The sequence below is a fragment of the Arvicanthis niloticus genome, chromosome 15 (assembly GCF_011762505.2).
Source record: "Arvicanthis niloticus isolate mArvNil1 chromosome 15, mArvNil1.pat.X, whole genome shotgun sequence".
Lineage (NCBI taxonomy): Eukaryota > Metazoa > Chordata > Mammalia > Rodentia > Muridae > Arvicanthis > Arvicanthis niloticus.
The window spans coordinates 71,626,495-71,639,730 of NC_047672.1; the positions used below are offsets into that span (position 1 = coordinate 71,626,495).

At 42.6% G+C, this 13,236-nt stretch overlaps 1 protein-coding gene across 4 annotated transcripts in view; it reads right to left on the minus strand.

The window, feature by feature from the left end:
• The window catches only part of Rint1 (RAD50 interactor 1), a 33,906-nt gene that overhangs the window by 3,933 nt on the left and 16,737 nt on the right, over positions 1-13,236 (minus strand). For all 4 annotated transcript variants that reach the window (XM_034519741.2, XM_034519742.2, XM_076913147.1 and 1 more), the window contains 8 exons: positions 10,964-11,074; positions 10,660-10,885; positions 9,798-9,935; positions 6,738-6,937; positions 2,780-2,994; positions 1,918-2,098; positions 1,732-1,850; positions 1-78 (listed from right to left, as the gene is read on the minus strand). The exon at positions 1-78 is cut by the window's left edge and continues 3,933 nt beyond it. In XM_034519741.2, coding sequence (XP_034375632.1) covers positions 1-78; positions 1,732-1,850; positions 1,918-2,098; positions 2,780-2,994; positions 6,738-6,937; positions 9,798-9,935; positions 10,660-10,885; positions 10,964-11,074 — 1,268 coding nt within the window. The remainder of the gene's footprint in view (positions 79-1,731; positions 1,851-1,917; positions 2,099-2,779; positions 2,995-6,737; positions 6,938-9,797; positions 9,936-10,659; positions 10,886-10,963; positions 11,075-13,236) is intronic.

Here is a 13,236-nt window from a genome sequence, read left to right on the forward strand (position 1 = left end):
GAAGATGACTGCAGGACATCTTTCAGGAGTAGTGCAGAACCCACGTTCAAATTCAGAACGATGCAGGCTTCTTTTACACTGTTTAGGAAAGCAAGAAAGAAGAGACCCCCTTTTGGACCACCCTTAGGACCACAGTGACCTCTGGAGAGTCTACCCAAAGAGTCAGCCATTTAACTCTCTATGGGCTACTTGGCTCTTTTCATAGACAAGGTGAACAGGGATAACAGATCATTAAGGCTTGCCTTGATACCTCATTAGGATCTGCCTCAGTACACTAATGCTAACAGATTATTAAATGTAGCTATGAGTTCAACTAAAATTAGGACTTGGGGCGGAGAGCAAAGGAATGAAGATGAAGGCAGCAGAAAGGCAAACCAGCAGGGCCAACCAAACCATAAAGAGGCCGGTCCGGGACAGTGGTGCACTTGCGATCCCAGCACTCTGGAAGTCAAGGCAGGGCTGCTATGCACTCCAGGCTAGCCCGGTCTACACTATGAGCTCCAGGCCAGCCAAGGCTACATAGCGAGACTGTCTCAGAAACTGACCAGAAACAGGAAGGCTGGTATGATGGTGTGAGTAAAGCTGCCAGCTACAAGCTTAGTAACCTGAGTTCAATCCTTGGCATCCATGGCAGAAGGAGAGAACCATTTCCCACCAGTTTTCATGTGGTCTCCACTTCACACATATGAAAACAAAATTAGAATTTTTAAATAACAATAAAAGCAAAAGGGGGCTGGAGATTTAAGGCACTAGGTAGGGCATCTGCCCAGCATGAATGAAGCATAGGAGCTTTGGAGTGTGGGGGCGAGCACCCATAAACACAGCACTCAGAAGACAGAGGCAGGAGAATCAAAAGCTCAGGGTCATCCTCTGCTACTGTATACTGGGTTCAAGGCCAGGCTGGGACACATGAAACCCATTTCAAAAAGAGAAAAGCAAACCAGAAACAAGCATAGCTTCCTAGAAATATAACCATTTTATGATCTATAGGAATATTTCCAAATTTCACAAACCCTATGCATAATGTAAATTTTAAATAAAATTCTTTTTACTAGATTCCTAGTAACTGTTCTCATGTTTATAACTATACTTAGAGCTAAAATTAGTATTAAATTTGTAAGGAAACTGATTTTTGACTGGTCTGGGCTATTGTTAGGCACTTAACCTGAGTATGATTCCTTATCTTCTGCAGGTGGCAGATTTATACCTGTATCATTTTCTACTTACTCTCCCAGTAATAAGGAACTACCATTTAACCAGTGGCTAGGGAGCAAGTCCGACAGATACTGTATACCCAGCTCTGGTCGGCTTCCTGTGGATGTGTACCACACGCAGTATTTTGGTTTCCCTATTGTGTTTTGAAAATACAATAGGCATACAATAAATGTTTTAAGGTTTTACTTATTTGTTGCTTTTTAGATTTTTAAATTTTATGTGTATGTTTTTCCTGCATGCATGTCTGTGCACCATGTGTGTGTCTGATGCCTGTGGAGGCCAGAAGCATGTGTAAGATACCTGGAACTGGAGTTAAGGACAGTTGTGAGCCAGGCCCTGTGGTGCTGAGAACCAAGCCGCAGTCCTCTACCAGAGCATCACGTGCTCTGACTGTTGAGCATCTCTAGCCCCAGATTTTAAGAAAAATAAAGCAACGAAACTCTGAAGTTGTCAAAAAGAAGCCTACTCCTCCAGCGTTTAGATACACCAATACTTAAGGTTGGACATTGGACTTACTGTTTAAAATAGTTTTCCGGTCTCTTGCAATAGTGAGAAAACAGAGGGAAGAGGTTCCTCGTCATATCAAACTGCAGCTGGGCTGCTCCTCCTTCGTTGAAGTGGTTAGCAAGGATTATCTGAAACAAAGAGCAATCCATGTACCGGCTGCCGTCCTCAGCACAGCCCCAGCCTCCCCTGACTTACTTCCTGATAGATATACACATCCAGCTTCTCTACGAGCATTTGCCAGAAAATTCTGAATAAGGAGAAACACAGCTGCTGCTCCAGCTGAAGCAGCCGGTCCCGTAAGGTCAGCAAGAGTGGGCAGGCTGAGCTGGACAGGGACATCACTGCCTGTTCAGACTGAGACGGCAGGGACAACCATCTGGAAAAACAAATAACCTTCACAAGAATGACCCTTACCATTTTGTATCTTTAAGGTTTCAACAAATTATCTTAAATTTGAGGAAATGTACTGTCCTAGGTTAATTCTGGAGTTTAAATAAAAAAAAAAAAAAGTGATGTCTAATATTAAAAGCTCTACCAGAAATAAATGCCTCTTTATTTATTTTTTAAATTTTAATTAATATTTCCTGAAAAATACACTAAATTCAATTACTATAAAGTTAAAAACTAAAGTTTATCTTTGGAATTCAAAAGATACCAGTTAATCTTATGCTTTGATTTTCGCATACAAACTAACACTATTTTCACATTGATTGCAGTACTCTGTGGACGGGCCAGTTGTGAAATGCAAGCATGACAGGCACAAACCACAGGGCACTTTCCTTTGTAAAATGAGTGACAAGCAGACCAGTGAGCTCCAGGTCATAGGTCACCTCTCTAAGAGGTCCACACCATCACTTGTTTATTCTGAGTGAATTCTTCAAAAAAATAGATTCTAGAAAGATCCCATCAAAACCAATGCTTGGAGCTACCATACACAAAACCCCAAGTTCCATCTCCAAGACTTGGAGCAGGGATTTTACAGAAGCCAAAACTGGGAATGGAGACGGCGCCTCTGACTCAGACTAACGGGAGTAAAGGTGCCTGACAGAGGACATACCTTTCTTTCTTGTACAATTTCGCAGCGTCTCTCACATCTCTGAAAACATGGTCTACTTGGCGTGTCAACATATCAAGCTTTAAACGCTCTAAGAGATTGATCATGTCATCGAAGACCGAGCTCTCCATGGAGGCCAGCTGTCCCAGCTGCAGTTTACTGAGGACATTATTCTCTGCAAAGACCTCCATTGCTGCCTGCTGCAGCTGCAAAAAGAACTGCAAACAAACATCTGTTATTACATTTATTGACATTCTGGACATCTCAAAATAGAACCTCTATATCACACAACTTCCTTATGTAAGGCGTGCAGCTCAGGGCCAGCGAGAGGGCTCAATGGCTGGGTGCTTGCTGCTAAGCCTGATGACCTGAGTTCAATCCCCAGGACCCACATAGTGAAAGCAAACAACTCTAGCCTCCACATGTATGCCATGACACAGGAGCACGCACGCACACACACACACACACACACACACACACACACACACACACACACAGAATTTGGCATGGTGGCAGATATCTGCAGCCCACACTCAGGAGCTTACCATAAAGATTACCATGAGTTCAAAGCCAGTGTGGGCTACATGAGACCCTGACTCAACGTTAAACAAGCATAAAAGCCTTGATCTTCTCCCCCAAAATAAAACGTGCAGTTCAGGACCAGCATGACGGCTCAATGCACGGAGGCACTTGTCACCAAGCCTGGATCCTACGTGGTGGAATGACAGAACCAAGTTCTGCAAGTTGTCCTCTGATCTCAACATGTGCACTGTGACACATACATACACATGCACAGTATAAATCATTTTTTACAATTCAGTAGTTGTAGGAATTCAGAGCAGTGCATCCATCATGGCCATCACTCCCTGCCGACAAAACCCCTCATCCATTGTCCATCATCTCCATTTCCTCCCCACTCTGCCAACTCCAGGCAATCACTCATCTATGGACTCAACAATCATGGACATTTCAAGTAAATGGAACCATATAAAGTTCTATTCTTCATGACCAACTCCTCTCACTTAGTGCCACAGCATGTACTAAGTATGTACTTCATGTTTTTATTGGCCCCCCCATCATATGACCATACTACAATTTACCTGGTTTTGCTGATACCTGTTTGGATTGTTTCCATTTTGTATCTATTCTGCATAATGTTGCTGGGAACGATATGTGCGTTTTTCTGTAAATGTGTTTCCTTCTGTCTTTGCCTACTTATCCTCCCACCCACCATCTGAAGAGCTGCCAGGCTACCTCGCTCAGAAGCTGCAGCAGCTGTATCAACACCAGTCATATCCAGAGGTTTGAAGCTCTGTCCGCACAGAGCAGTTTTAGAGGGTAGCTAACCCCTCCTCATTAACAGACAGTGGCACCACATATCCATGATGTTCTACAAGGAAGTCCATTAACACTAAAACTCTGTCCTGGCATGAGCCTCTCACTGAATCATCTGGCATATCTGTTTCATGTGTGAAAAGTCTTAGCACAGAGTAGGTCAGTGTGGGAGCTAGAAATGAAGCATTCCCTGAAAGTTGAACACAAAACGACTACACACTGGTTGACTTTATGAGAAGAACGCACTCAGCATTGTACTCTGTGATACTCACAAAGGCGTTGTTTTTTCTTGTTCTAGCACATGACATTATGCACACTTATTTCGAGTAAATCTTTTTATTTCTTTTTTCTTTTTTCTTTTTTTTTTTTTTTTTTGGTGGTGGGAATTGACCCACAGCCTCCTCACACACACTAGGCAATTACTCAACTACCACTAAACTATAGTCCCATCCCCCTACCCAGTTAAAAGTTTGGCTGCATTTGTTAGAGTACATGGCTTTGTTGGAAGAAGTGTGTCACTAGGGGTAGGGTTTGAAGTTTCAAAGCCCATGCTATGCCCTGTCTGTCTGTCTCTGTCTAACTCTGTCTCTGTTTCTCTCTCTCTCTGCCCCACCCCCTCTCTCCCTGTAGCTCTCAGTTATTGTTCCAGTGCCAGGTCCTGTCATGATAATGAACTAAGCCTCTGAAACTGTAGAAAGCAAATCCCAATTAAATGCTTGCTCTTAAAAGCGTTGCCTTGGTCATGGTGTGTCTCCACAGCAACAGTGGACACATACTTCAAGAGAGGGCAAAGGTAGGTAGAATCCTTGAAGGAGAAAAAGGATGTCTAGTGATCATTAGCTCCAACTTTGGGTGTTTAGATTGTTATCTTTGTTTTCTGTGACAGTGCAGGATAGCCTGGAACTCACCGGCAATCCCCACCTCAGCCCTGAGTGCCGTAGTTACATTTACAGGTACAGCACCACTGCCAGTCATACTTACTTTAAAATATATTTTGCAAAACAAGACGTTACTTCTTTTCAATGTAATTATGGTTATGCTTTGTTTTGTTTTGATTTTTTTAGGTAGTTCTTAGGCTGGGGAAATGGATAAGTGGATAAACTCCCTATTACACAAACATAAAGACCCCACTTTAGCCAAGTAAACAGCCAACATGATGGTGTGCACCTATAATTATAGCACTGGGAGGCAAACTGTGAGATTCCCAGGGTGACAGCCTGCCAGTGTAGCCAAAAAGACAATCTGCAGGCTCACCAAGACTGCCTCAAAAGAAAAGTTGGAAAGAGAGAAGAAAAAAAAAAAAAAAAAAAAAACCCCAATATTAACCTCTGGTCTCTATGTGTAAACATGCATGCATGCATACATATACAAACTCAGAATTCTTGTCTCTTACAGATATACTAAAATATTTATCATTAAATATGGTATGTGAGATGCACTTCAAAAATAATCAATTAGTTGCAGCAGAGAGAAGTTCCACCAACACGTGGGTATGGCAAAAGCAGAGAGCAGGAGGTAGGAGCACTGACTGCTCTTCCAGAGAACCCAGGCTCAGTGCCCAGCACCCACACAGCGGCTCACAATCCTCTTTCACTCCCATTTTAGGGGACCTTTTAGCTTCTGCAGGCACTGTACACATGTGGTATACACATTTAACATGCATGTAAAACAGTCATACATGTAAAATTTTAAAATCTTAAAAAAAAAATCCCACATATCATAATGCATAATGCACCCACCAGATGTGCCTGTGGGCAAGCCTGTAGTATATTTTCTTTATAAGCATACTGAGAAAGCCATAGGAACCAAGCCGGTAAGCAGCAGCCCTCCATGACTTCTGCATCAGCTCCTGACCTGACTCCGTGGATGACAAGTTGCTTTTGTTCACAGTGTTTTATTACAGCAACTGAAACTAAGACAGTCCTGTTTTGAAGATATATTTTAAAAAGTCAAGCTCTGGCTGGACCTCTTTTTTCTTTGCAGTACTGGGAATGAATCTAGGATTTTCCACCAGGCTCCACCACTGAGCTACACCACCAACTTAAATGTACTGATTCTGACATTATTGTAAAATAATTGCTTTCTGTGGTGGCATTTAGCCTACTATTGTTTCCAGAGTACAAAGTTAGAAGAGAAAAAGGGTTCACACAATATAGCTAATTGGGAAAGTCTGTCTTTGTTTCTTTCCTTCTTTCCCTTGTATTTTGATTTGCTTGTTTGTGAAGTAGGATCTCATGTAACCCAGGCTGACCTGGAACACACTGTGTCACAGGAATGATTCTGAGGCTCCTGACCCACGTCCCCACATGCTGGTAAAGAGGCCTGATTGTTTTCTTCTTTTTCTCTTTTCTTCTATCATTTTATGGTCCTGAGGATCAAATTCAAGACCTTGCTCATGTTCACATTCAGATGCTCCCACTGAGCTACAGCCCAGCCCTCTTAAGAGTAAGTCATTCAAGTATTAGTATTATTTAACTGTTTTAGACCTTTACTCACATCTTCTACATTTGGCATCATTACACTTTCTGTCTAACACGTTTTTGGCTTGCAGGAGAGTCAACATTTCAACGGTTAAAGGAGATCAAGATACTAACATATTATTTCCTATAAAAGCACATTAACTCACAACATTGTCAGCCCAGTCTGCCAGCACTGCAGAGATATAGTTCACGGCATTGAGAATCGCACAGTACCGGAAGCCCAGGGACGCTCTGCTCTCCTCCTTCATCACCTGTGTTAACCGGATCCTGAAATCATCTACTAGGTCCTTCTGTAACTCCAGGAACTGAAGCTTCCGGGAGGCTGTGGGGAGACTCTTATACCTGTCTGTGGAGAAAGGAAACAAAATACATGAAAGGATCTGGGACTTTGCATGGACAGTCGGTTTTCCCTAAAACCCTGCTTTACTGCCTTTATGACAAAACTCAACTGACCATTTGTAACTCTTAAGAAATTACACATGTATACCACGACAGGACTTGTCCAACAGTATACTCGAGATCTAGATGTGTATATAGAAATGCCCCATTTCTAAAAATGCAAGTTGTGTTCTAAAATAACTGTTCCTTAATTAAGAAGCTTTGTTAGGTGAGAAGGGCTTGAGATAGATCTTGTGTGGAGCCGACAGAAGGTGGTTATCATCCTTACAGCCATCTTGAGCCATATACCCTGACAAGAGACTTGATTACATTAGCCTACAACAGCTGAGCACACTCTGATAACATCTTGTTTTAGATACCCAGGATTTTCCCTTGGGTGTGTGAGACTTAAAGGTGTGTGACTTAAGGGCGTGATTTAGAGATCAGATTTAGAGGCAATACCTAAGGGCATGACTTAAAGGTGTGACCTAAAGGTATGGCTTAGAAGTGTGACATATAAAAGGTGAGAGGCAGAACAGTTCAGTACAACCTGGAGTAGGAATTAGGCATTGAGGAAGAAGACACTTGGACTAGAGAACTCAGAAGAAATTATTATTAAGTATTAGGCACTTGGTAGTAGACACTTGAGACAGAAGAGATTATCAGGTAGTAGGCACTTAGCACTTGGAGAAAGAACTTGGAACTTGGAGGCACTAGGGACTAGGAACTAGGGACTAGAAACTCAAGACTTGGGACTTGGAGAGAAGAAGAGAGAATGAAGAATAAATGGGATTGAATCACACTCTGGCCTCCATTCTTCGAGTCTATCTTCACTCTCTCTCTTGCTGAACCCCGACCCGCAGACCGGAGCTGCTTGGGGCAGTGCGGGCTAACAAGTTAGTCCCCAAGGCTTTTGGCAGTGCGGGTCCCAACATTGACAGAATGGTCCGAGACATTTTGGCCCCAAATGTGGGGTAGTGCAGTTCTCAACATTTTTGGCACCCACCGTGGGGCAGCTCAGGCCACAACAAGATCTCATGTAGCCCAGGCTATGGTTATGAATGGCTTTGAACCCCTGATCCTCCAGCCTCTACTTCCAAAATCCTGATATTTGGAATTAAGTATATGCACCACCATGTCTGGCTAGCCTTTAAAAAAATTATTCATATTTTTATTACAATCAAAATATGTAATTATTGATTGGGTTAGAGTGAAGCTTCTTCAGGTTATCATAAAGCTCAAGAAGTGAATTGCCAGAAGAGGATGGAAGCAAAGAGGGCCCAGGATGACAGCAATGAAGATCTTCTGGCACCTGGACAGCTAGCAGTCTACAGATGCTCCACACTAACAGAGACAAAGGACACTGGCCACCCTCTGGCCAGAATAACACTGCATGAGAAGAAACCCTACATTACTTCAATTCTAAAACTACTTTATTATTCTACTCTCTTCTTCAAGTCCGGATAAACCAGTACCAGGAGAATAATATTTAAAGTTTAGGTTAGCACTAGACATGGTAGTGTGCACCCAGTCCTAGCTACCTGGAAAGCCAAGGCAGAAAGACCATTTCAGAACAGGAGCTCAAGCCAGCTGGTCAGTGCAGTAGGCCAGTCTCTTAAAAAATGATACATGGGCGCTGGAGAGAGGCTCAGCAGTTAAGAGCATCGCCTGCTTGGAGAGGTCGCTGGTTCAGTTCCCAGCACACACTGGGAGCTCACAGTCATCTGTAACTCCCATCTCTAGGGGATCAAGCACACTCTTCTGAATTACACAGGCACTAGGCGAGCATGTGGTGCACGAATATATGCAGGCTGGGCCCCAGCACCCACATGGCAGCTCACAACCATCTGCACCTCCAGTTTCAGGGGCTCTAATACCGTCTTCTGGCCTCCATAGGCAGCAGGCATGCACATGGTGTACACACAATCACACAGATACACACATACACATAAACTAAAAATAAGTCTGTAAAATTAGAGTAATAAAATGAAATTTGAAGACCTGTACAAAAATTAACACATTTTTATTTGTTTTTTTTCCGGACTTTTTCCCTTCATATGTATACCAACATTTACATCTTAAGTTGTTGTTGTTATTTTGACACAGAGTCTCATAATACATCTAGGTGACCTGACTATGATGACTATTATTATTTATTAATATTTATTGTTATTTTAGTATTTTGAAACAAGATCTCACTATACGTCTGGATGGCCTGGAACTCACACACCAGGATTATCTCAAAGCCACAAATCCTCCAGCTGCTGCTTCCAGAGTGCTGAGAGTGTTGAGATTAAAGGTAAGTGCTACCACACCCAGCTTAGTCCAAAGTGAGACTTCTGTCATAGATTTTTATTAGTGTAAAAACATTAAGTTACTATACAGCTATTTATTAACTACTAAAAAAAAAAAGTATATGTGAAACATACTGCTGTTTAAAGTTTATTTTTATGTACATGCATGCCAGGTACCTGAGGAGGCTGAGAGGTCAGTGGATCCCCAGAGCTGGAGTCACAGTGGGTTATAACTGGGAGCTGACCAGGTCTTCTGTAAGAGCAGCAAGTGCTCAGACCTGCTGAGCAATCTCGCCAGCCTCAAACCCATTGCAATTACTTGTTGTTTGTTCATTCATTCGTTTGGTTTGGTTTTCTTAGACAGGTTCTCATATATCCCAGGCTGACCTCAAATTTGCTTTGAAGCTGAGACTGGCCCTGAGCTCAATCCTCCTGCTTCTAACCTCATAAGCTAGGTTGCAAGTGTGCACCCCCATGCTCAGCTTAAAAACTTAGTTCTAAATTAGCATCAAATGTTAAAAGGCCAGTGCTTACCAGTTATAACCAAAAGCAGAGTCATAAAGACTTCTGCACAGTCTGGAACCTTCATTTCATCCACATCAGTGATGTCTTTATACTGGGATACCCAGGCAGCCTCTGACGAAAGCATTGAGTCCATTTTTTGAAGAGCAACTAACATGAAGAAAGAAACATCAGTCAAGAAGTTATTTCATCCTTCAATTATCAACTTATACATTTTTTAGAAACTATTTTTTCATACAAAATAAATTTGCAATCTCCCACTAATCGCACTATATTTAAAATGTCTACTTCAGAGTTACATAAGATACCTTATTCTCCCTCCTCTCAAATCCTCAGAATAGCCATGCTGACTACGTGGCACATCCAAAAATACCCAATCAGAGGTAGAAATAGTATACGGCAAAGATCTACAAAACACCAGTATCTTCTACTGGCTCAATATTTCAACATTCAACATGTAGACTGTAATTCCAAAAACAAAACAAACAAACAAACAAACTGAAGTCTTGTGGAAAGAGAACTGTCTTTGAAGGTAATTCAGTAGTTCCTGCCCAGGAAAGATTTAGGCACCTATAGCTCCTACTCAGAGCTGTAAGAAAAACCAAACTCCAAAACTTTCCACACCAGAAGCAGACACTGCCAGGCAGTGGTGGTACACACCCTTCATCCTAGCACTTGAGAGGCAGAGGCAGGTGGATCTCAATGAGTCTGAAGCCAACGTGGTGTATACAGGGAGTTCCAGGTCAGACACGGCTACATAGTGAAACCCTGCCTAAAACCCAAAACAAAAAGCGAGCAAGCAAACAACAACAAAAACAAACAACCCAAAAACCTCAAGACAGCCCCCCGAGCCGACAGCCGCATGGGCACTTACACTTTCTCTCCACAGTCAGCCATCGCTGGAAACACGTCTCCTCCGACAGAATATGCATACAGCTGGCATATGTGCTAGGATAGCCATGGACGCTGTGCAACTCCCTTTCAAACAGCAGCACCTCGTCCACCAGATGACAGAAGAGGCTGTCATCATAGAGCAGGCAAGGAATATCCGACGCCAGCTTCTCAAGAATGAGCGTCACAAGGCCACGAGAAAACTCGAGCTGAAAGAAATGCACAGGCATGAGGGGTTGTGCCCAGGGGGCTCCACGGAAGCTGGGAGGCTCAGCTCAGCCCCTTACCCTTGCATTGACTGCAGAGCCCACTTTATCCAAGATTGGCTGAATCTTCTCATCCAGAAAGTGAGTATGGTTCCCAATCCACATAAGTACCTGAGCCAAGTACCATTCAGGCTAAGGGGAAAGGAAAGTGGTTTCAATTCTTTATTTATTCTATGGTGATGGGAAATTCTAATCCAATGCACTTAGTTATAAACAGACACAAACATTAATCAAAAATTCCTATATGTAAGAAAATAATTCTTACCCTGTACTTTCAAACTCACAAAAGACTTCATGATCAAATGCTTCCCAATATAGTTCCACAACAAATTCTAATAAAGTGGCTTAAGTCAGTAAACTCATAATTTAAAATACCCCATTGGGGTTAGGTGTGGCTTCATGGTATAACATTTGCCTTGCTATAAAGAGCTTTGGTTTTAATTCCGGCATCACAGAAAAGAGGAAGAGAGAGCATAACAACAAGAACGAAGAAAATCACTCACACACTTAAGAACAAGCATCTGCCCAGCACCCACATCCCTGATTCCAGAGTAAAACAAAAGAAGCAGAAAAAGTCATGCCAGCAGGGTGGCCCCATGGGTAAAGGCTCCTGCCAACAAGCCTGACAACCTGAGCTTGATCCCTGGAATCCACATGGTGGAGGGAGAGAGGCAACGCCCACAGACTGTTGGTCTGTCCTACACACAAAGAGAAAAATCAACTTTTTAAAGCCCTCCAAACCTAGCATGATAAGGTATTACAAACAACTGATATTTTTGAAATAGCATTCCAAAAAAGAAGGTTCTAAGATAGGATCTCATGTAGCCCAAGCTAGCCTCAAAGTCTCTATGTAACTGAGGGTGATGAACTTCGGATCTTCTTGTCTCTATTTTCCTAGTGCCAGGATTTCAAATATGCACCATCACACATTACTTATGTGGTGCTGGGGACCAACCTGGGGCTTCACGTGAGCTGGGCAAGCGCTCTACTGCGACTGAGCTGCTTCCCAAATAATCTCTAAACATGATTTTCTTCTGCTTTCTCTTTTCAAAATGTAAACTAAAGATTCAACTCCTAGACAACTGGTCTAATTACAAATATACCTTAAAATGGATGTAACTATGTAAAGGAAATAGGCACAGAGCACTCACTTATTACATTTTTCTCTGTGTATACGCATGTTTGAATGTATGTGCTTGTGCAGGTATACAAGGGCCACTGTATGTAGGCAGCAACTAGGTGACAACCTCTGGGAGTTGCCTTTCCCTTGCCATCACATGGTCCTGAGGTCAAACTCAAGCTAGCAGGCTTAGAAGTGGCCTCACCCACTGGGCCATGTCACCCGCCCCACATAAAGTGTTTTAAACTGTCTTTAGAGAAGATTCTGCAAGCATTTAAGTTTTTCTAGATGACAATTTGAAATCATATACTCAGCTGGGGCTATAACTTAGGGATAGAGCGCTTGCCTAGCATGCACAAGGCCTGGGTTCAATCCCCAGCACTGACTGGCATATCCCCACGTGTTCTAAATGTTGGGGATATAAATGGACTGTGTCTAATCTCAAGAACTGTCTCAGTGACAGTGCACTAAATTCATTAGGATCACACTTTCAAAATGAGCCAACACAACCCAGAATTTTCTTACACTAAATCACATTACTGCCTTTCTAAATGTCCAGTTTGTGCTTTGCCTCATTGACTACTAAGTACTAAATGATTCTGCTCTTTCAACAACATTCTATACAAAAGAGAAGACCCTTAAAGCACAAACAGGAATCTACTGCCACTAAATTCATTCATAATGAATTTGACCTGTATAATATCTGCTGTGATCTTGCTTTTAACTCAGAATATTTAGTGAACCCGGCTCCATACACTGCATCAGCTGCAGCAAACATCAGGAATAAAGATAGTGCCCAAATCCTAGTAGACTGTAATTACAGAAAAACAACAGCAGGCTACACTGATGTGGCCCCTCAGTACAAGTTTGGTAACAATTTCCTTTAAAATACTTATTCTATCACTTCCTGCCATGATGTCCTCGGTAGCTATGATGAGTCACTCTGGCCTGGCACCTGTGCTCAGCGGTCCATGCTCTCTCCTGTGCAACTCACTTCTCTGTCTTTCTATTTATCTATCTGCAGGAGTGGTCTGTATAGTGAAGTCTGGGCATTGATCGGCTATAAAGCCTGCACACACAATGCAAATGTGATAATGTCCCAAAGACAGTGCAGATTCTGACAACTTGTCAACCTAAGCACCAGTCACATCTACAAAGAACGGCTCTGAGGCAG